The following is a 24,068-nucleotide window of genomic DNA, read 5'->3' on the forward strand; positions in this document are numbered from 1 at the left end:
AATCTTGGGTTTCTTATTAGATGCTAATAATTTCTTAGATTTCTCATTCAGAAACAGGAGGAAACTTAATTATGGCTGTGTGCAAATTAGGGGCCACAAAGACATTGGAATGTTTTAACTGATTACCGTACATGTTCACTCATGGATAAATGTGATTAACTTCCCTTGTCCTATGTATAATTATCATGCTTAGTGTCAAGACATTTGCTTTAGGATATCTTGGGTTAGAATTATTGTTATCAGTGAGATATAATAACTGAAATCAGATTTTACTTTTTGGACTAAATTGCAATGAAGCAACCCATAAACTTCAACAGAATCTCCAAAGTACTTCTCAATTCTGGGGGAAAAAAAAATAACATTTACATAGGACTTTGCAGCTAAGCATACCTTTTATAGATAATATCTTACTTGCTTACCTCATTTTAACTTTATTTAGCACCCTTTAATTTAGAAGGGTGCTTCTGAATTCAGCTAGCACCCTTCTAAAATCACATGCTGCATTGATATTTGTGGCTGTTATATGCTCCATATTTTATAACTTGGTTATCTTTCCCCCAGGACAGAAGTTGTCATTTATGTTGTTGAGCGTTCTCCAAATGGTACTTCAAGAAGAGTTCCAGCTACAACACTATATGCCCATTTTGAACAAACCAATATAAGAACACAGTTGCAGCAACTTTGTGTAACCCTTTCTATGACTAGAACAGAACTTTCTCCTGCCCAGATCAAACAGCTTTTACAGAATCCTCCTGCTGGTATGTTTCCAGAGTCATAGAGTTGAGGAAAAATTTAGAAATACATGCTTCCTCTATTTTGGGAGGTGTTGCTTGGTTATTAATATTAATAACACCAGTGTCAGCTTATTGTGTCTGCTTATTTGGGACACAGTTTTGAATGTTTTTATTGTATTCATTCATTTAGTTTTTTCTATTATATAGCTAATATGTTTGTTAGAAATTTGGGCAATGATGAACTAAAGAAAAATAGTCCATACTCCATCTACCCAAAGATAATGTAATCTTAGTATTTTATTTTTGTTTAGCTTATCTCTTATTTTAACTAAGTATTCAAGTAAAACCTGAATGTGTTCTCACCATAAAAGTTTCTAGATAGACTGTGTGATGGATCTTTACCTCTCTTCCATAGAAGTAACTATTATCAATAATTTATTGAACTTTATTAATCCTTTATCTGTAATTTTAATGTAAGCATATGTATACTAAGTCCTTGAAAAAAGTATTCTGCACTATACATTTACTGCAACCTGCCTTTTGACTTATAGTATTTCTTAGTATTTTCCATGTCAGTACATAAATCTTATTCTTTTTAAAAGCTGCGTGGAATACTGTGGATGTACCTTACTGAATTTAACCTCTAGGTTGTTTCTACCTTTTACTATTATAAACTATGCAGCAATTAACATCCTTGTAAATATGTCTTAGAACACATAGGCATGTATTTTTTTAGAATAATCTCTGGTACTGAAATTTTTGAGTCAAGATTATGTATACAGTCAGCCCTCTGTATCTGGGAGTTCCACATCTGTAGGTTCTGCATTTGCACATTCAACTTGAACCACAGCTCCAAAATAGGAGAAAAAAGATCTTAGGAAGTTCGAAAAAACAAAATTTGAATTGCTGCGCCTTGGCAGCTATTTACAAAGCATTTACATTGTATTAGATATTGTAAGTAACCTACAAGTGATTTAAAGTGTATGGTAGGATGGGTGTAGATTATATGCAAATACTACGCTATTTTTTACAAGGGACTTGAGCATCCCCAAGGAGTGGGGTGGGCCTCAACCCTATCCTCTGTGGATACCAGAGGGATGACTGTACTTAAGATATTGTTGGAACTGCCAAATGGCTCTCCAGGGGAAGTTCTACCATATACATTCATAACAGGAATGTGTTACTTTTCCTCATATTTTAAATTTTTCTAATATTTTCTCATTCTGCTCTATTTTTGCCAACAATGGAGATTATCTGTCTTTAATTTTGCCACTCTGATGGCAAAAAATTAATACTTATTTTCATTTGCATTTCCCTGATAACTACTAAAGTTGACCAGCTTTTTGTATGTTTATTAGTCCCGTGTTTATAATTTTTGTGAATTACCTATTCGTGTTGTTTGCCCATTTTCTATTAAATTTTTTGTCTTTCTGATTTAGAAGAGCTCTTTCTGTATTCTGGAGGTTAATCTATTACCCTATAGGTTATAGATATGTGCTTTCAAGTCACTTTTTTTTTTAGCTTTATCTTACAATTTTTTGTTGTTGTGGTCATATTTGACAATCATTTTTCATTACAGCTTCGAGGTTTTGTGTCTTACTTTAGCAGGGCTTTTCCCATACAAGTATTATAAAAATGGAAAATAGTTCCTTTTAGAAAAAAATATTTCTTCTTTGTGGTAGGTGTTGATCCAATTATCTGGGAACAAGCCAAGGTGGATAACCCTGATTCTGAAAAGTAAGTGTATCTTCATCTTGCTTTCATATAAGAACTAATATTTACTACCAGGGAAGCAAACAAATGCAAGCTGTTAACTACAGTTCTTACATTCGAGGTGAGTTTATTTTCCTTTTCATTGCTTTTTAAAGAATGTTGATTATGGTAAAGCAGCATAGTGTGGTGAAAACATTAAAATCTGAGTACTAGTGCCCTAATTATATATCTGCATTTAGTAATGCAGTTTTTGACCAAACTGTATTTCCTCATTCATAAAATAAGGAGGTTAGATGAAATCTCTGTGGTGTAACATTGTTGATTTCATAGTCATAGATCTGCCTTTGAACCCTAGAAATATAGTGAAATTACATGAGTGTTATTATGAAAACCTTACCGTGTATTTTGTAATAATAGGTTTAGGTCTGAAAATTGACCACTTGTATTTCTTCAGGTTAATTCCTGTACCAATGGTGGGTTTCAAAGAACTTCTTCGAAGACTGAAGGTTCAAGATCAGATGACTAAGCAGCATCAGACCAGATTAGATGTAAGAATCTAGCTTCATTGTCTAGCCCTAGGAGTAGTATAGGGGTTACAGACCTTTCTTTTTACCATGTGTTTTAGTTACTGTTCTGTCTTAGGCGAGATAATATAGTATATGCTGCAAATTAACAATTATACTTTTATATAACTTCTTTATTATGGAGCCTCCAAAATCAAGTAAATTTGATTTGTTATATTCTAACAATGAATTTAGAATTGTTGGCTTTTTTAAAATAATATAAATTTATTTATTTATTTATTTATATTTGGCTGCATTGGGTCTTCATTGCTGTGTGCGGGCTTTCTCTAGTTGCAGCAAGTGGGGCTATTCTTCTTTGCGGTGCACGGGCTTCTCATTGCGGTGGCTTCTCTTGTTGCGGAGCACAGGCTCTAGGCGCACGGGCTTCAGTAGTTGTGGCTCGCGGGCTCTAGAGCGCAGGCTCAGTAGCTGTGGCACACAGACTTAGTTGCTCTGCGGCATGTGGGATCTTCCCGGACCAGGGCTCGAACCTGTGTCCCCTGCATTGGCAGGCGGATTCTTAACCACTGCGCCACCAGGGAAGTCCCAGAATTGTTGGCTTTAACAGATTAATTAGACTGTTATTTTCAATTCCAGCCAGAGAATGCATATTATTTTATTGAACACTTTTGAGAATGAAGGCTACAATTATGATTATGTTGTCATAATGTATTATAATTTGTAGCTTAATGAAGCAAATTTAAATTATCGAATGCTTAAATCTACTTAATATTTTATGAAGTAGACTTTTGTAATCAAATGCCTAAAGGTTCTTAGACGTCACCTCCATGTTCTCTTATATGGAATTCCTAATTAGATATTCATTTGGACTCTGTTTGAGTAATGAAAAGCTTACTGTTTTATGAAGCAACCCATTTCATTGTCAGCTCTAATTGATACAAGTTCTCTTTCTTACATTGACCCAGAATCTGCCTTGCTATAATTTACACCCGTTTTCTCTGGCATGTTTTGTAGGTAATCACTATGTTCCTATGATAGCCCTACAAATATTTGAACTTCATAATCATTCTTCCTTTGTATTATTTTCTCTGGCTAAAAATTCCAGCATGGTTTTGTAATGTGACATGATATCCATGCCTTATTATCTTAGGCTGGATACACTGAATTTATTGGCATCACTTTTAAAATGAGTTGTCCATAGTACTAGAAATGGGGTGTGACCAAATTTCTTCAAAGTAAAGCCAAAGAAGCTATTATTTCTCTTTATTTTTATCAGTCTTGCTAGAGGTTTGTCAATTTTATTGATCTTTTCAAAGAACAAGTTCTTGGTTTCGTTGATTTTTTCTTCTTCTGATTTTCTGTTTACAGTTTCATAAATTTTTGCTGTTAACCATTTCCTTTATTCTGCTTGCTTTGGGTTTTTCTCTTCTTTTTCTAGTTTCTTAAGGTAGCAGCTTAGGTTATTGAGACTTCTAATAAAGGCATTTGATGCTATTGCCTTCTAAGCGCTGCTTTACCTGAATCCCCCAAGTTTTGATAATGTTCTATTTGTCATCTTTGATTCATTGAAAATATTTTCTAATTTCCCTTGAGGATTCTATTTGACTATTGGATTTTTTTGACTAACGGATTATTTAGACTTGTTTCATATTCAAGTGTCTGGAGATTTTTCTGTTACTCTATTGTTATCTAGTCTAATTCTGTTATGGTCAGAGAACTTTGTATGATTTCAATTCTTTTAACTTTATAAAGGTTTGTTTTTTTTTAATAAATAAATAAATTAATTAATTTATTTTGGCTGCATTGGGTCTTCGTTGCTGCACGCAGGCTTTCTCTAGTTGTGGCGAGCAGGAGCTACTCTTCATTGCGGTGCGTGGGCTTCTCATTGCGGTGGCTTCTCTTGTTGTGGAGCATGGGCTCTAGGTGCGCAGGCTTCAGTAGTTGTGGCACATGGGCTCAGTAGTTGTGGCTCACAGGCTTTAGAGCACAGGCTCAGTAGTTGTGGTGCATGGGCTTAGTTGCTCCGTGGCATGTGGAATCTTCCAGGACCAGGGCTTGAACCCATGTCCCCTGCATTGGCAGGCAGATTCTTAACCACTGCGCCACCAGGGAAGTCCTTAACTTTGTAAAGGTTTTTAACCCACATGCCTATGAAAAGAATGTGGATTCTGCTATTCTTGGAGTTTTCTGTTAATGTCAGTGAGATCCATTTGATAGATTGTTCAGTTTTTCTATATTCTTACTGATTTTTCTGTCTACTAGTTCTATTGTAAGAGGAGAGTTGAAGTCTCCGGTTACAATTGTGGATTTGTCTTTTTCTCCTTTCATGTATTTTGAAGGTTTGCTGTTAAGTACCTAAGTATCTAGGATTGTTACATTTTTTTGGCATATATACTTTTTATTATTCCATAATGTTCCTCTTTATCGCTGGGAATCCTCTTTGCTCGGAAGTCTGCTTTCTCTGATATTAACATAAAGCCACTCTAGCTTTTGATTAGTGTTTGAATGGTATGTCTTTCTCCATCCTTTTACTTTTAACCTACGTTTATCATATTTGAAGTACATTTTCTGTAGACAGCATAAAATTTAGATTTAGGCCTACAGTCTTATTGTTATTTGTTCGCTCTGTTTTTCCTTCCTCTCTTTCCTCTTTTTTGCATTCTTCTGGGTTATTTGGACATTTTTTAGTATTCTGTTTTTAATTTATTGTCATTTCAACTATCAGTTTTTTTAGTGGTTGCTCGAGGGCAGTAGTTCTCATTGGGGGTTGTGGTGGTGGTGATTTTGTCCCCCAGTGCACATTTGGCAGTATCTGGAGACTTCTTTGGTTGTTACAACTGGGGGGTTGGGGGGATGCTACAGGCATCTAGTGGGTAGAAGCCAGGATTCTGATAAGTATCCTACAGTGTACAGAGCAGTAGCACTGCAACAAAGAATTATCTGGCCCAAATTAATAGTGTTAAAACTGAGAAACTCTTTTCTAGATACCACAATGTATTTCCTTGCACTAGAGCTAGAGCTGGGTTTCAACACAGCCCAAAACTTCCAGGTTTTGCGCTGTGTTGAAACCAAACCTGGGGGGCTGCCAGAGAGGAAAATAATGGTAAACTCACCACTAGTTCAGTGGTACTTCAAATTCATGTCTTCTTCCTCCTGCCACTTTTCATTTTTTCAGTCCTCAGGTAGTTGCCCATGCATTCTGTTCATTTTACAGCTGTCTTCAACAGGAGAGAGAGAATGGCATGTACCTAGTCTATCTTGTCCAGTTTTTCTATTGGGCGTCATATCTTTTCTTTTTGAATTTCAGGAGTTCATCATTTATTATAGATTTTAACCCCTAGTCTGTTTATAACATTTTAAATATCTCCTACTTTTCTCATCTCTCTGCTAACTCTGTCTTTAGTGTCCATAGTTGAACAGCAAACCTTTATTTTGTTGTTGTTGATTTACAATGCTGTGTTAATTTCTACTATACAGCAAAGTGATTCAGTTTTACATATATATATATATACATTGTTTTTCATATTCTTTTCCATTATGGTGTATCACAGGATATTGAATATAGTTCCCTGTGCTATAAAGTAGGATCTTGTTGTTTATGAAAACCTTAATTTTAATGTAATGATATCCATTGGTTTTTTTTGGCCTTGTGTTTTCTTTTTCGGGAATTTGCTTAAGAAATCATTCGTCACCCAAGGTCTTAGAGTCTCTTATATATATTTTTTTTCTATTATTTTATACTTTAACCTTTCACATTTGAGTCGTCTGTCTTCATGGAGTTCACTTTATATGTACTAAGTGATATGAACCCAACTTTCTCTAAATAGTGGGTCAATTTTTCCAGTGTCATTCACAAAAAAACTATTTTCCTCAATGATTTATCAAAGCATTTATCAAACCAAGTTCCCATATATATGTGATGTAGTCTGTTCTTAAATCAGTTTCACATTTTTTTACTCTTACGGCTTTGTAGTATATCTTAAATATATGTGGTAGAGTGAATCTCCAATCTTCGTTCTTTTCACATTTTTAAGTTCTTTATGGATCTTCATTCTTCTATAACAGTTTTAGAATGAGTTTGTCAAAATGCTAGAATTTTAGTTGGAATTGCATTAAATGTATAATTTGTAGATAATTGAATCTTAGTAATATTAAATTATTCCATCATGAACATGTTGTTTCTTTACTTATTGAGGTGTCTTGTGTCCTTTGTAACAGTTTTAAAATAACCTCTTTAAAAATCATAGGCATTTTTTCGTGGTTAATTCCTAGAATGTTTTAGTGTTTGTCAGTAAATACTGGTAGTGGTAACAATTTCTATTTTTCTTAATATTGCTGGTATAGAAGAATAATTACTCTCGTTGTCTAGAAGCCCTGCCAACTTTTCAAAACTGAGATGGGGAGGGTGCCTGGGTTACATAATATAAAATATGGTCACCTAATTTTGTCCCTTCAACATGGCCTGGCATTGGAAAGTTTCCTTAAAAGGTGGCATGTGTAGGTAGACATGCTAAAATACATCTTGTACAATCTTCTTACCCTCTTACTTATAACATCTCAATATAAGCTAGTGTCAGAGAATGATTAATTATGATAGGAACAATAATGGGGTTAATTTTGATTGGGAAGCTATAATAAAATAGGATTTTAACTCACTCTTTTAAGGTTAAGACTTTCATAAGGTGGAACAGTAAGATTTCAGGCTAGGGAAAGAGCAAATCAAAGATCCAGAGACATAAAAATGTCTTCAGTTGTGTAATTAATATCCATCCTTTTCCCCTCCACTGTGAGCATATCCCTCCATAATATTCTGTTACAGTTGATATTCGACTATATACTATATTTTAGGCCCCTCTTGCATGTCACTTTATAGATCTTAGCTTTTTCTATTAATGGCCTGGTTGTTGGCTCTGTTCTACAGTATTACTTCAAGTTCCTTAATTATTTCTGAAGTATATTATTTTTCTATACACTTTGCCTCGTCACTGAACTTTCTGGAGCTCTAAAGAAATTTTTGAATGGTACTTTTTAATTTTTAGATGTACAAAAGGGGAAGAAATATAAAAGGAGATTTAAAGGGAAAGAGTTTATATTTTGAAAGATGACTCTTAGGTTCATTTTTTGCATATAGGTAACCCTGATAAATAGTTGTGATACCTATATTTGATTTACCTTAAAAAAAATTTTTTTTTAAAAAAACAGATCATATCTGAAGATATTGGTGAATTACAGAAGAATCAAACTACAACTATGGCCAAAATTGCACAATACAAGAGGAAACTCATGGACCTTTCCCATAGAACCTTACAGGTAGTAATTTGGACTTTTTTCCAACATTTATAAGACTGTATACATGATGGAAATGCTAAATATGGATTTTTGCAATAGAAAAAAACAGACTAAAAGGAAATAACAGTAATAGTCTGAAACTGAAAGTACCAAACTTTCTCATTAAAACCTGGAAGTTGGAGGAGAGATCTTACAGGACTGGGTGAAGAACGTGAAAATATCTTAAAATTAGCATTTTATTGAGAGGGTGGGGGGAAAGCAGTGAAAAAAAAAAATCATCTTGGTACAAGAAAAGTATGCATCAGATCATTAATATCTGGTTTTCATAAAAATAGTAGAAAAATACAGTTTTGATGTTGAGTGCTAGAAAAGGGAGTGTAACTGTTAATGAATGAAAAACAACAACAGAACTTGCAAATTAACAAGAGGAAGTAAAAGAATGAATAGCAACAAAAGTTGAAATTATCATGAAAACGAACATTATATAGCAGAATCAGTGGGATACAGCAAAAGCTGTACTCAGAGGACAACTTATAACCTTAAAAAAATCTTCATTTTTTAAAAGTACAAATGCAAAAAGTAAAGAACTTAGTACTGATCTTAAGTTAGAAAAATACTATCAATAAGCCAACAGAAACCAATAAGAGAGAAATAAAAGTGAAATAAGTAAAACAAAAAAAATTAATCATAATAGAAAGATTAAATGGAAAAGCTGTTTCTTTGAAAAGACCATTAAGGGACTTCCCTGGTGGCCCAGTGGCTAAGACTTCCACGCTCCCAATGCAGGGGGCCTGGGTTTGATCCCTGGTCAGGGAACTATATCCCATATGCTGCAGCTACGGGTTCGCATGCTGCAACTAAAGATCCTGCACGCTGCAACTAAAAGATCCCACATGCTGCAACTAAAAGATTCTGCACGCTGCAACTAAGACCCGGTGCAGCCAAATAAATAAATAAATAAATAAATAATTTAAGGGGAAAAAAAAAGACCATTAAAATGGCGAAACATGAGTCTGAAGAAGGAAAAAAAGACTCATCTCATGAGCCTGAAGAAGGTAAAGAAAAATTAGAAGTGAGAAAGGAGGCATTACCACAGATATACACAAGAGAATAAGAAAATACTGCAATGGAATTCACAGCAGTAAACTGAGAAGTTAGAGAAAACATGATTTTCTAGCAAAATTGATCTACAGAGAAAAATCTTAAATAGACAAATACCATAGAAGCAATTGGGAAAGTTATTAAAGATCAACCATGGAAGAAGCACCAAGGTCAGATAGTTTCATTGCTGAATTTTGTCTAACCATTAAAGAGCTAATTCCAAAGTTACTTTATTTCAGACAGAATGAAAAATATAGATTTTTTTACACAGTTTCATTGAGATATAATTCACATACCATACAATTCACCTATTTAATGTAATTCAATGATTTTTAGTATATGCACCGTTTTGTAAAACCATCATCACAGTCAGTTTTAGAACATTTTCATCACTCTAAAAACAAACTCCATACCCATTAGCAGCAACTCCCCATTTCATCCCAAACCCCCCCAGCCCTAGGCAACCACTTTCTGTTTGTATGGATTTGCCTCTTTTGGACACTTCATATAAATGAAATCATATGGTATGTGGTATTTTTTGACTGGCTTTCTTTCACATAGCATAATATTTTCAAGGTTCATTTATGTTGTAGCATGTAACAGCACTTCATTCCTTTTTATTGATGAATAATATTTCATTGTATGACTATACAACATTTTAATTTATTCATCAATTGATAAACATTTTGGTTGTTTCCACGTTTTGGCTAGTATGAATAATAATGTTGCTATTAACGCTTGTGTACAAGTGTTTGTGTGGATGTATGCTCTTGTTTCTCTTGGATACATAAACCTAGGATGGAAATTGCTTGGTTATGTGGTAACTCATGTTCAACTTTTTGAAGAACTACCAAATTGTTTCTCAGAGCAGTGGCAGCATTTTACATCTCTGTTTTTAGTACCCCAAAACAAAAATTTATAAACAGATCATTCTAGTAGAGATGCAAATTATGCTAAGCAAAAGAAGCCAGACTGAAAGGCTACATATGGTATGATTCCATTTATATGATTCATGCAAAAGTACAACTAGAGGTGGGTAATAGATCAGTAGTTGCTAGGAGCAGGAGGTAAGGGAGAGGAGACTCCAGGAGGCAGGAGGGAACTTTTTGGGGTGATGGAAATGTTCTGTATCTTGACTGTGGTGATGGTAACTTGTGTTTGTCCAAATACATAGAACTGTCCACCTAAAAAGGGTCAATTTTGTTGTATGTGGATTATACCTCAATAAATCTGACCAAAGAAAACAAGTACAGAAATTCTAAATGAAATATAAGTAAAGAGAATCCAGCTATTTATCAAATTCTAAAGGAATATACTTTGAGTAAGGTTTATTTCAGGAATGGAGGGTTGGTTTTATAACAGGATATCTATCAACATAATTTATCATAGCAACACATGGAAAATATACACGTTTTCATAAATGTAATGAGCACGGCAGTTAACTAGTATAAACACTGAAAAGAAATCATCTCTTTTTGCTGATGACATGATCGTACATCTAGAAGACCCAAGGAAATAAACTATAGAATTAATGTGGCAAGATGGCTCAATGTGAGGTAAATGTACAAAAATCAGTGTTTCTTTATACTATTAATGGAAATAGGAAAATATTTCATTCACTATTATGAAAAAACTGTAAAATACTTAGGAATAAATTTGAGGAAAATATACAATCTGAATTAAGGTTTTCACAAATAGACAGATAAACCATATTCTTAGATGAGAAGACAATACCTACTTTATAAAATTTTAAAATGAATTACAACTTTAAAAAAAATTGATTAAAATCTTTCAGTTCATAAATAAAGATAACTGTTTTGAGAATAGCTTCTGGGGGGAACAAAAAAGATAGTGAAGGGGACTTGCCTTATCAAATTTTAGAACCTATTTAAAGCTCTTGTAATCAAATCAATATGGGATTGGTGTAGGATTGGATATAAAGATCCATAGAAAAGAATGGACAATCCAGAAATAGATGCACATGTATCTTAATATGACAAAGGTGGTATTTCAATTCCGTAGGTTTATTTAATAAGTAATGCTAGAGTAATTGGCTATCCATCTGGAAAATAAAATTAGACCACTGTATCACACCATATACAAAAATAAGATGTATTAAAGACTTAACTCTAAGAAATTAATGAGGCTGCATGTACAGCCTAGGGACTGGAGAGACTTTTAGCTAGAAAGCCAGAAACTGTAAAACAAAATTGACGATGTAAGAATTAGAAAACTTTGTATAGTAAAAGGTAACAGAAGCCATTTGTCAATAGTCAAGTGATTTCAGAAAAAGAAAAATTTGAATTTGCAAACAGCACTGATTTCAGTTGTAGTGTTTGTATTATACAGAGATCCTATAATTTGACCTAAAAAACCCCAAGTGAAATACGGGCAAAGAATGTGTAAAGGCAGTTCACAGAAGAACAGATGCAAAGTAGTTCTTAACCGTTAAAAGACGGTCCTTTAACATTCAAAGGGGGAATTCCCTGGTGGTCCAGTGATTATGACTCTGCGCTTCCACTGCAGGGGCCCCAGGTTTGATCCCTGGTCAGGGAACTAAGATCCTGCTAGCCGATCCCACAGGCCAAGTGGCGCGGCCAAAAAAAACAAACACATTCAAGGGAATGCAGGTTTTTTAAAAAATTTGTGTGATCTCTTTAACACTCATCAGGAGGATCTTTGGGAAAGCAATCTAGCAGCTTCTAAAGACTGAACACACACACTTCTAAACCCAGCAATCTCATTCCTGGGGGTCTATACCAGTAAATAAAGATACATATACAAAAATGTTTATTACAGCATTGTTCATAGTGTCAAAACTAGAAATAAAATATATGCCCCTCAACATAAGAATACTTGAGTTTATTGATTAATAATGCATGAAAATTATGTAGTCATTAAAAGTAACAAATTAATGTAACTTGCCTAATAAAAATGGGCAAACACAATTCAAATCTTGAACTGTTAATGATTCTAACTATTGTTAGTGTATTCAGCTAATTTCTTTCAACAGTTGATGTGTAATAAAATTACTTGCATAACTGAAAAGAGATGATTCTATCGTTATTGGTGGGTTTTCTTTGTATAGGTCCTAATCAAACAGGAAATTCAGAGGAAGAGTGGGTATGCCATCCAGGCTGATGAAGAGCAGTTGCGAGTTCAGCTAGATACAATTCAGTGTGAACTAAATGCCCCTACTCAGTTTAAGGTAAGCACTTATAAGACCATAAAACTAGAATTTGTTTCAGGTGGATCTGCAGAGAAATGTTACTTGGTCTTCAAAAAGAGGAATTTTGTATACTTGTTTTTTATTAAGTATTTGTTCTCTTTAATCAAAACTTCCTTTCTAAAGTAGACTCTTAATCATGATGTTTTGGCCTTGTATTAGTGTTTCAAATAATGTACAGAGGGAGAATTGACACCTTTAATTAGAGTAGCACCTATCCTTTTAAAATAAAACATTCTCTTTTAGAAATGGTTGCTGTTGTGAGCAGTTGTAATGCAACTCAGTATTTTTATTTATTTATTTATTTCTTTATTTGGTTGTGCCGGGTCTTAGTTGTGGCAGGCGGGCTCCTTAGTTGCGGCTTGCTGGCTCCTTAGTTGTGGCAGGCGGGCTCCTTAGTTGTGGCACGCAAACTCTTAGTTGTGGCATGCATGTGGGATCTAGTTCCCTGACCAGGGATCAAACCCAGGCCCCCTGCATTGGGAGTGCCGAGTCCTATCCACCATGACACCAGGGAAGTCCCTCAACTCTGTATTATTTTTAGGGCCGACTGAATGAACTGATGTCCCAAATCAGGATGCAGAATCATTTTGGAGCAGTCAAATCTGAAGAAAGATATTACATAGATGCAGATCTGTTACGAGAAATCAAGCAGGTAAGTGTTGCACTAGAGTCACCTTTTAAAAAGGTGAATTCACCACTTCACATCCATTAGGATGGCTATTATCCAAAAAAAAAAAACAAAAACAAAAACAAAACAAAATAACAAGGGTTTAGAGGATGTGAAGAAAATGGAATCCTTGTGCATAGCTAGCGGCAGTGTAAAAATGGTGCATGCAGCCACTGTGAAAAATGGTTCCTCAAAATATTAAACATAGAATTACAATATAGTCCAGCAATTCTGCTTCTGGGTGCATACTTAAAAGAACTGAAAGTAGGGACTCGAACAGATTATTTGTATAGCCAGGTTCATAGAAGCGTTATTCACAGTAGCCAAAGTGGAAGCAATCCAAGTGTCCATAGATGGATGAATAAACAAAATATGGTATATATACAATGGAATATTAGCCTTAAAAAGGAAGGAAATTCTCACATGCACACACTACATTATGTGAAATAAGCCAGTGTAAAAGGACAAAAGTTGTATGATTCCACTTATAGGGGGTACCTAGAGTAGGCCAATTCATAGAGACTACCATAGAATGGTAGTTGCCAGGGGCTGAGGGGAAGGCGAATGGGGAGCTAGTGTTTAATGGGTACAGAATTTCAGTTTGAGAAGATGAAAAAGTTCTACAGATAGATGGTAGTGATTGTTGCACAACATGATTTACTCAGTGCTACTGGACTGGACATAAAATGGTTAAAATGGACATGTTATGTATATTTTCCCACCAAAAAAAAGGTTATCGTTCTCTTCCCCTGTCCCCCAAATCGATGAATTCAGGGGTAATACAGACAACCGAAGTGCCCTAGACCCTGCTGCTGTGTGTGGGCGGCAGCAGCACCTGGGGGGGTCGTTAGAAATGCAGACGCTCAGGCCGTACGCCAGACCTCCTGAAGCTGCATTTTTCAAGATCACAGAGTGATTTGTATGCACAGTTAAAGTTTCAGAAGTAACTGCTCTATGTCACATATTCCCAACTCATATGATGCCACACATCAATTATAAATATGTAGAGTTACTGATCCTGTCAGCCCTCAGGGGACCTGGGTGTAGACTGGGGTAGCCAAAACCTCCAACCACTTGTCTAAGGCTCATTTTCAAGGAAGAAGTTGGGACGTACTGCTCTAGCTTCGTTTCATTAGTATAAATATAGATTGGTTTAATAAAAGTTATCCAACCATTAACTGTGTCTAAAAAAATATATTAAGATGGTAAACTTTGTGGAACATATGAGGTAGGATTAATTGGCGTGGCAGGTTGGTGTGACCTGAGGATGTTAGGTAGTTATAAATGTCATCAGCAAATCTGATTTTATTATGTGCTTTAGAATGGATATTGCCGTTATATGCAACTAAAAACTAGTTTGGCTCCTGGGTTCTCGAAAAGCATACATACACTTGATGATATTCATATTTACAATAAAATTAACTGAGAAAGATTCCAGCATGTTAGAATAAAGAACTATATAAAAGAGTTTATGTATGCAGTAAAATTGGGAATAATATAAACACCTACCTAAAACGATGAAAAGCAGTATTTTGTTTTGGAATTGAAGCATCATGGCTCATCACCTGTATCTCAGTTTCTTTATCTGTAGAGAAGAGGTAATAATGGTACCCCCAAAGTGTGTGCTCAAAGGGATTTTAAATGAGTTAATACCCATGAAACTCTTCAAGTTGCCTTAACATCTGGGAAGGACTCTTTAAAATGCTAGCAATTGTAGTTATCACCATTATCATCAGTTTATACTTTGTACTTTAAAACATGGAAATCCTCAGTTTTCAGAATGATTATTTTGCTAGTCATCTATATTTGAGTACCTTCTTGCATTGTTTTAATATACCTTTGTTTTTTATCAAAGGTTGATAAAAGGAACCTTTAAAACTCTGCACCTTTTGTAAAATTTCTGTTACAGATATTGTTCATTGTATATTTGATTTTATTGCTTTTTACAGTAGTATTTTACCGTATTTAGAAGTGTTAGCAAAAGATATAGTACAAATGTTTAAATATGCAGATAATGAGAGCAGCCACTAAGTGCTGTGTTGCTGGTAAAATAGTGAAAAATAGCCTTTTTCCTGTGAGTAGCGTGCAGTTTAATAAATACATTGATATTTTTTAAATTCCTTCTAGCATTTGAAACAACAACAGGAAGGCCTTAGCCACTTGATTAGCATCATAAAAGATGACTTAGAAGATATCAAGTTGGTAGAACATGGATTGAATGAAACCATCCACATCAGAGGTGGTGTCTTCAGTTGACGGTTCACAAACTTGTGTTAAAGGTTTGTGAAATACATTTTCTTGTTATATCAGGCCTTCCTTAAGAATGGAACTGACCACGTGGAGGGGAAAAGAAAGAAAACAATCCTCTCTCCTGACTTGGTTTTTGAGAAGGTTCCTGACAAATTATTGTTCATCAAATCTGAAATAACTGTCACTTCACTGCTCTTCAGAGATGATAGCCTTTGAAAGATTTACATCTAAAAGCTGTAATTACTTTAAAAAAGAAGTACATAATTACCAAAAATATTTCCTATTGTATATTTTTACAACAGCACTCTTCTTAAAAATAATCAGTGTTTAATGATTATTCTCCATTGAGCCTGTATTCTGCTCTCCATAGCAAGTAAATAAATAGGAAATGTCTACTTTGCACATAACAAACTGTATAATTACTTGGCTGTTGGAGATTTGTACTTCAGAATGTAAATGTATGTCAGTTTTTATATTTGTGAATTCATCTGTGGGAGGAGTAAAGAAAATCCAAGAGTATTTAATGATTAATGTGGTTTTCTTTTCATTCTATAAAGATTTGAAAATATATTTTTATATTATTTTACTTATTTGGAATTTACAGAACACACCTAAGCAATTAGGATATAACAAAATTACATTTTATCATTTTTACAACTTTTTTTTAAACCTCTTTATTTCTAAAAAAGATGAAAAGTTATAAATAAATTCTTGATTATAATTACTTTTTATATAATTCGGTCTGGTGCTTTGTTTATTTGGCTCCGGGAGAATGACCATTCATGTCCACACAAATATTAAATCATAATCACAGCTCAAGAATTTCAGTTTTAACCTGGACTTAAGTCTGACTTTACCCTCCTAAGGAAAGTATATCAATCCTGATATATTTTGACTAGGGTACAGCAAATAAAAATTACTTCCTGTATCATCCGGGATAAAGAATTCTCTAATACATCATTAGTACCTGAAAACACCGGAAAATCTGAATTAGACATGATTGATAATGTGCAATAGTGATTCTTTCTTTAACAACTAGATAATTTTAAACAATTTTTCTGACTACAAACTGCACACCTGGGCTGCATCATGTTGGCCCCTCTTGGAATGCTTTAACTCTGCATTTCTGCGTAATGCTTTGTCTTATGATGAGAGGTGTTAAAAGAAACAGCCCGATGAACCGTGCCACCGTGTGTATTATGAGGATGGCGAGGAGTGTGGTGCACGGTATTATCCAGAGGCCTCGCTCTGAGAGCCCACTGAAGGAATCTGTCACGATGCAGACCAGCTAGCTAACGGTTGTGTAGGAGACACAAACAAGGCTCACGGGGCTGTTTGTTTCTTATAACACCGCTCATCTTTCTCATCCATGTAGCCAAATGTGGAAGAGCACATTCGCCCTGTGCACACCCTCTTACTGTAGGAAGAGCTGGTGATCTAATAGATGAGAACTGTTGTTACTCATTGAGCCACATTCTCTGTTGGACAGATGGCTAATCATACATACCATGCTTACTTCTCTAGCCTGTCATTTCTCGTCCTCTCATATTGTTAGGTTTCTAATTTCACAAGCCCTAGATAGGGCTCGGGGGTCTGCCTTTTAAAGACAGGCCCAGTTAGCCTCCCAAGTTTTGATCCTGCTGGTGACTACACGTTTAAGGCAAGGCCTGTGGTCCTTGTTCATGTAGCTGGTTAGATAACTGGACTTGGTCTGTACCTGAGCTGTGTTCCAAGCAACTGATAACCAAGTTCTAGATTTGGGAGGAAATGAGAAGAAAAGACCAACTTTGGCCTCTGGACTAAGTTGTGTTCTCCAGCACAATTTATAGACGTTCTGTGAACTGGCTAATGGTTCTTGTGGTAAGTAAGTCCACTCAAAATTCTGAACATGAAGAGAGGTAAATGGTAGAATTAAAGCACACTGAACCCCTAACAAACACCTAGTTTAGATTTCATGTAGTTTTTCTGAATCTCTGAAAGGGGCCTTAAGTCCTTTTTTGAAACACTGGCAGTGTAAACAAGTGCCAGTTACCAAAGCCCATGCCTAAATCAATTACTATTCAACCAGCACAATACCTGGGGGAAAAGACTACTGTACTGTACTCATTTCCCTTGCTTATTGAGCCCACATATTCATTCAGTACTGTCTGCCTTCCTGGGTTAACATGAGGTTCAAGTTAGGGACTACGTATGTGAAATAATACTTGGTAAACTGTTGTGGTTATAAAAATATAAGGTGTTCATATATAGAAGGAAAATGAAGAGATTGAAAGAATACACTATTTGAAGTCAAAGTTTGATCCTTTAAAGATAAGTAGAACACCTTTAAATTCTAACTAGGAATTAAATTCATGTTAACCACTAGCATTACTGACATTTTAATATCTAGCAATTCTACTGAAATTATAGCTAATAATTTTAGTCTTTTATTGAATTAAATCAAAAGTGTACAGTTTTTTGCAATCGTAAGATTAATATAGAAATAAGTGAAAAATGAATTCTATGACATCTGGGTCAGCTACCTGAATTTGCTAATTATATTAATATGTAATTCTCATTTTATCAAATGACTTTGGCCAACAAGTGAAAAATACATCATTCCTTTTGATGATTTCTGTGGGATGCCTGTAGCATATTTCAAGTCATAAAGAATGTATCAAAAAGCTAGTCTGTCTTGAAACTTGCTTACCTTGAAATTATCAGAATCTCAGTGTTTGAAAGTACTGAAGCACAAACATCTCTGTACCGTTCTGTACTAAAGCACTCGAGTCTAATAAATAAATAAATCAGCACGCCCCCCCCCCAAAAAAAAAAATTAAAAAGAATGTATCAGACTACAGAGCGACAGAGATTTATAGCAGAAACACTGATTAAGATGATGAACGTCCCAAACGGTGGAAGGAGCATTTTGCCAGAAGATGCAGAGGTATGGGTTTTGGGACCTGGAACTGGAGCTGGAGCTGGAGCTGGAGCTGTTAATGAGAACACATAGTCATTGACATATGTTATTTTTAGTATCAAGTTTCATCCACCTACACCGTATATCCTGAATATGTGAACATTCAGGTTGAGTTAGAAACTTACATGAAGTAATTCTAACCAGGACAACTTTAGATATAGTTCATTACAGATATGGGGCTATATTTTCATATATATCATCAGGGTGTGCTGATCTAGGTTTTATCTAGGATTTCACAGGCTTTTTATTATCTTTGTAGACAAGGTAATTTTTTGTTCAAGTTCTCTAGAATTTCTTGGCAATTTAAAATTTTCGTTTTCTGTATATGCAAGATAAAGTTTAATTCTGTGTCTTTTCTATTTCGAGATAGTATATTTCATATGCATATTCTACCAATATACAGTGTAATATTTTACAGTGTAAAATATGTTACAGTGTAAAAAAAAATTGCATTTTTTAAACAGCCCTGCAAGCTGATAAAAAAAATTTTTTTCCCTCTATACATAAAACACTGCTCTGGAGAAAACTGCTTCCCTTTCACCTGAACTAGTGGAGAGAGGGACAGTGGAGTCCAGCCATCTCAGGATGGTCTGTTTCACACTGCCCTTAACTCAGATATCTGACTTCTGGCTGTGTTTTGGTTTAGACTGTACAAGGGAAGACTGATTGGAAATATCCAAATGGGATCACCACTCACATAAGTGAAACCAAAAGAAATAGCTAGTAAATGTTATAAAAACCTTCAACTCATAAATTTACTTGCTATAATTATAAACGTGCAGTTATATGTATACAGGTGGGGGAAATGGACAAGCAGATGCACTCATGCATTAGTCTGTTACTAGAGAGCAGTGGTTCTCAAGGGGGCTGTATTGCCCCCTAAGGCAGTTCGGAAATTTGTCAGGGTATATTTTTGATTGTCACAGCACTGGGGTGGAAGTAGAGGGCTAGTATCCTGCAGTGCTCTCGACAGTCTTGCACAAGGAAAAATCGACCCACTTGCACATAAATTTCAAATGCACTGCTAGACATATATATATGTTAAAAACCTATTTATAATGCTCAAACCCAGAACCTAAGTTTTACATATAAGCAAAATAGTTTTGGATAGTTTTAATAAATATTGGCTTCTAGTGCCCATGGTATTTCTTCACTTTCATTTTCTTATATTTGCATAGAATAGCTTCCAGTCCTCTCTTAAATCCAGATTTCTCTGTGTAAGTAAATACAATCTGACTACTTCATGACGTCTTCTAGGCATTTACATATTGAAATGTATATAATTTTGTTATATAGTTAGGACATTATATTGATTTTTTTATGGTGCAAGTGGGACTTATTTATGAATCTTATTTCAGGATACCTTTATAAAATATTTGTTCTAAAAAGAGAGAATTGGGTTGCAGGGTTGAGAACCATTGCTCGAAAAAGTACAGTCTATATACACAGTTGAAAATGAGTGCTTAAGAAGCAAAATCAAGTTGACCCCCCCCCCATTTGCACATACAAGCATTTGGATATGACATTATATTCTGTTATGATGCTTTAAACTCGAGATTTTGTTCCGTTTATTAAGAGAAAATAAATTTCTCAGTTTTTCTATATTGCAGAAACAGATATTTATCAACTAAGGAAATGAGATATTTCTTACTAGGACTGTCGATATCTTGACTTTTGTCTTTAAAATATAAACAGATTTTGAGTTGACTGCATTGTACACAGATTTATCCCAAAGAGAAAAATCTGATTAAATGATTAAGCAAACTTGGTTATCTCTGCGTGTGGGACTGAGGGGCAGGGCACTACTTTTAGAGGTATAGGTGGGACTGGGGGAAGGGTTCAGTGTTTACACATTTGCATGCTTTGAAATTTTTTACCATGTGTGTGTTTCCATTAAAAGAAAGGTTAAACTTTGTTTACAGAAAAGTCTTTTTTCTACATATTGAACTCAGATTCCCAAGCACAACCATAACACTAATCATTTATTGAATGCTTACTGTGTGTCACGCATTGACCAAATGCTTTATGTACATTATTACCTTTACTTGTTACACTCCTAGTAGGTAGTAGAGTTACCCATATTATACAGAGGTTCCCCAAAACTTGCATAAAATCACAGAGGTAATCAGTGGTAGCAATGCCTGCTTTCAAACCCTCTGCTCTTACTTACTATGCTATTCTAACTCCAAGTGTGTTAACCTTGAAATATTACAATATTGCCATATTCTGACAGCTGTGAAGCCAAATGCCAGTTCTAGGATCCCAGGTTAGAGGAGTATTTTCTAGAACTACATCTAGCTGGAAGACAAGTGTCATGTGACAGAAAATGAATAAAACTTGAAAAGTTTGGGTCTTGACTGTCTCATTCTAGCCTTTGACAGGTCCCTTAACTTCCTATATTCCATGTTTCCATCTCTGAAACGGTGATAACAATATTTCTTTTATTGGATTCTATGAGATCCTGTGTAAATGTTTTGACACCACTTTTTAAAAAGCCTGCAGTACACACAGCTTTCTAGGAGAGGGCACGATACAAAACAGTCCCAGCAAAACTGAGTGGCCTATTTGTTGGAGGACATGGAGAGTGTAGTTAAGGAGCGCAGAATGGATGGTCCCACACTGTACGGGTCTCACACACACCTCTTTGATGATGCTATTCCTGTGACTACAGATTCTCTCACGGCAGCCTGCGCACCCTGGGAAGCCTCCTGTCCCATTCCGGAATAGACAGGCGCAGCGGGAAGCCAACTGTCCCAGTTTCACGTCAACTGCCTTTTTCTCTGCCTGACCCGGGCAGCCATAATAGCAGTCTGCTGCACACACTGAAAGGAGTTCTCAACATTTCCCCCTCTGACTTGCAGCCTGGGGTGTCAGAAGCTGTACAGCTCAAGTGTCCCCTCCCCATCCCCCTTAAGATGGAGCTAACTGAACGATTATGGTAAAGGACTCAGAACCCCATGGTGCCCCACCCCCAGTAAAGAATTTATTACCAGGTTTTTCACCCGGTTGTAACATTTTTATTCCTAAATGAAAAAAAGATTTTCAGATAATAATAAAGGCGTCTACCATTTACTACTATTTTAAGGCACCATTCATTTTGCCAGTACTTTTATCTCATTAGGATTTTAATCAGTCTTGCAAGACAGAAATTTTCTTCATTTTACAGATGTGGGAGCAGAGGTGCAGAAAAGTGAAATAAAGTTACCTCTACACAAAGTTAGCCGGAGGAAAATGGCAGAGGAGAGACTTCATGAAGCTGGGTCTGTCTGTCCACACAGACCGTGTCCATCCTCCACATGCTGCTCCGCAGCTGCCTTTCAGGCAACCGGGGCGCCTAGTAAGGTGCCAGCGAGAGTACTGTGCAAACTCAGCTCCAGCAAGCTGAAGAGATGTAGACACACAAAGTGTGTCATCAGCCTCATTAGAGGTTCACTTCAAAGTCACGGCCAAATAAGTCCAACAGTTCAAATCTGGGTGAATATAAAAGTATTGCCGGAACCTCTCTCTCTGGGTCTGTCAGTGCTTTAGATCATGAACTGGGAATGGCTGTTTCTGTACACAGCACACAATATCCAAAGGCAGCAATGCGAGGCAAAGCTCAGTACTGTGTGGATGGATGTCATTTCGCAGATGCCAACAATCTAATTTCCTTAACAGATGATCATTCCATAATAACAAAACCTAACACAAATTATTTCCAAAACACTACATGAACTCGGAAGCAGGACTGAACCATCAGATAGGGGTTTGCACCCTGAGATTTTGTGTTTTTATAGTCCTTACAGATATCCCTGCAAGGTAACATGACATGTGTTAGCCCCCTTTGAAAGATGACAATTCTGAGGCCTAGAGAAGTGTTATTACTGTCCATAGCTCTCTGGTAAAATATTAGACAATGTCCACTTTTTTTTTTTTAACTTCTCCTTGTCTCAGGAAAAAAATTAAGTTTGAGGGCCTTTTCATTTTTTTCCTCCCCTGTAAGCGTGAGTTCTGAGGCCCTTTTGACTTGACAGGAGTCACACTGTTCAGTTTCTCTGGCCACAGAAACTCAAGGCCCCGCCCTCAGCAACAGCCTCATACTTTTTAAATACCTGCTTTCATGGTTATATCTTGAAGGTAGGTTAAATGTGTCATGATAAATATACTGGAAAAACACTAGAGGAACCACAAGTTTTAAGAAACAGGTGCTTGGCCATAAGGTAAGAGACCTGGGTCCTTCACTCACTCACGTGATCTTGCTGTGCAAAGTACTTAGCCTTCCTTGCGTATCTAATGGTGACAATTATATCTATACTCCCCAGATTGGCAGCTTCCTCTCCAGCATGCCTAACATCGCTTACCAGGTAGTGAAAAAGGTTCTGGAGTTTTCATTCCTAAATGAGAAAGAAATTTTCAGTGACTTGCAGTTTGTTCCTGTGAGTACACTTTCCAAACTCCTTCTTGTTTCATGAACTCACGAGATACAAGCACCAAAGGTCCCACGGCACTGTAGTTTCTGGCTTTTTACTTGAAAGTTCTGGCTACATGAACCCTCACTGTGCAAATCCATGCCAAATTCAGAGGAGACTTCTGCCATGGTGCCTCATTAAGGCTGCCTCTATGCCAGGAGAGTACTATGCTTAGTTACCTGGAGATCCTAGATGCTGAGATGTTATTAGCCAAAGCTAGCAGTTAGCTTTTGCATGAAGTTGAAGTTTCTATTGAGTACCTTTAGCTATAGAATCTAAGGCTGGGCTGCATGCATCCAGGTCCCAGCAGCCTTGCCTTCAGCCATGCCCCCAGCAGAGCTAACTTTCCTGCTCCAGGAAGGCTTGAACACTAGGGAGGAAAGGTACTTTTCTACTCTCTTCCCCAGCTAAATCTTTGTAGAATGACTGACAGGCAGCTGTAAGGGAAATATTAATGAATAATAATCTCATGACTCTTCATATTCTCTTTAATACACGGGGGGATCCTTCTCTTCTCATACTTTGGCCAAGAAAGTAAATAAAGCTGTCTTACCAGGTATTTGGGTGGCTTCTTGGCTCTTCATACCTGAAGACAGAAATGAATATTGGTTAGTGTTAATCGACTATCTTGCAATGTTAATGCTCCCTTTGGTCTATACCTCCCCCATCTTCAACCCCCCACCGAAAAAGGAAAAAGAAAACAGTTACAACAAAAACACCTTTCAATTGCTGTTCATTCTCTAACTGGACAAAGCCCAAACTCCTTATGGTGGACTTCAAGAACTTCATTATCTGGCCAACCTTATCTTCATAAGGCAGTCAGTCCTAGTACATCGGTTTTTAAATGAAATAGTACTGGGTCCAAGACTCTGTTTGGTTTAGCTCTATTGTCATTATAGTTACTAGCTCTATGACTGGGCAGGCTTAATCCCTCTGACCTTCATTTCCTTATTTACTCAAAAGAAATACCTTGTAGGTTTGTAGTAAGTGGTGATTAAAGGTGATACATTATAAAACTGCTTAGGACATTACTGCATGGAACATAATAAGCTCTCAATAACTAGAGTCCCTCTGTTTTGACTTAACTTATTCCTCAGACTCTCCATGTCCAGTAATGTCCTTAGTTCTAGGAGTCCTCATGCCTCCTTCTAACC

At 36.0% G+C, this 24,068-nt stretch overlaps 2 protein-coding genes across 3 annotated transcripts in view; one reads left to right on the plus strand and one right to left on the minus strand.

The window, feature by feature from the left end:
* NUP54 (nucleoporin 54) overlaps positions 1 to 16,031 on the plus strand; it is a 29,854-nt gene extending 13,823 nt beyond the window's left edge. Inside the window, exons 6-12 of the mRNA XM_068542142.1 lie at positions 562 to 758; positions 2,417 to 2,471; positions 2,902 to 2,995; positions 8,174 to 8,281; positions 12,450 to 12,569; positions 13,132 to 13,242; positions 15,385 to 16,031. Of these exons, the coding sequence (XP_068398243.1) occupies positions 562 to 758; positions 2,417 to 2,471; positions 2,902 to 2,995; positions 8,174 to 8,281; positions 12,450 to 12,569; positions 13,132 to 13,242; positions 15,385 to 15,513 (814 nt within the window). The 3' untranslated portion in view covers positions 15,514 to 16,031. The remainder of the gene's footprint in view (positions 1 to 561; positions 759 to 2,416; positions 2,472 to 2,901; positions 2,996 to 8,173; positions 8,282 to 12,449; positions 12,570 to 13,131; positions 13,243 to 15,384) is intronic.
* A 2,305-nt stretch (positions 16,032 to 18,336) lies between these two features.
* The window catches only part of ART3 (ADP-ribosyltransferase 3 (inactive)), a 35,700-nt gene continuing 29,968 nt past the window's right edge, over positions 18,337 to 24,068 (minus strand). The window contains exons 7-12 of one of the 2 annotated variants that reach the window (XM_068542143.1): positions 23,468 to 23,500; positions 22,807 to 22,839; positions 21,457 to 21,489; positions 20,620 to 20,622; positions 20,118 to 20,144; positions 18,337 to 18,479 (exon numbers count right to left, since the gene is read on the minus strand). In XM_068542143.1, the coding sequence (XP_068398244.1) occupies positions 18,337 to 18,479; positions 20,118 to 20,144; positions 20,620 to 20,622; positions 21,457 to 21,489; positions 22,807 to 22,839; positions 23,468 to 23,500 (272 nt within the window). The remainder of the gene's footprint in view (positions 18,480 to 20,117; positions 20,145 to 20,619; positions 20,623 to 21,456; positions 21,490 to 22,806; positions 22,840 to 23,467; positions 23,501 to 24,068) is intronic. The other variant, XM_068542144.1, reaches the window with a different exon arrangement.

This window comes from Eschrichtius robustus, chromosome 4 (assembly GCF_028021215.1).
Source record: "Eschrichtius robustus isolate mEscRob2 chromosome 4, mEscRob2.pri, whole genome shotgun sequence".
In the NCBI taxonomy this organism is placed as follows: domain Eukaryota; kingdom Metazoa; phylum Chordata; class Mammalia; order Artiodactyla; family Eschrichtiidae; genus Eschrichtius; species Eschrichtius robustus.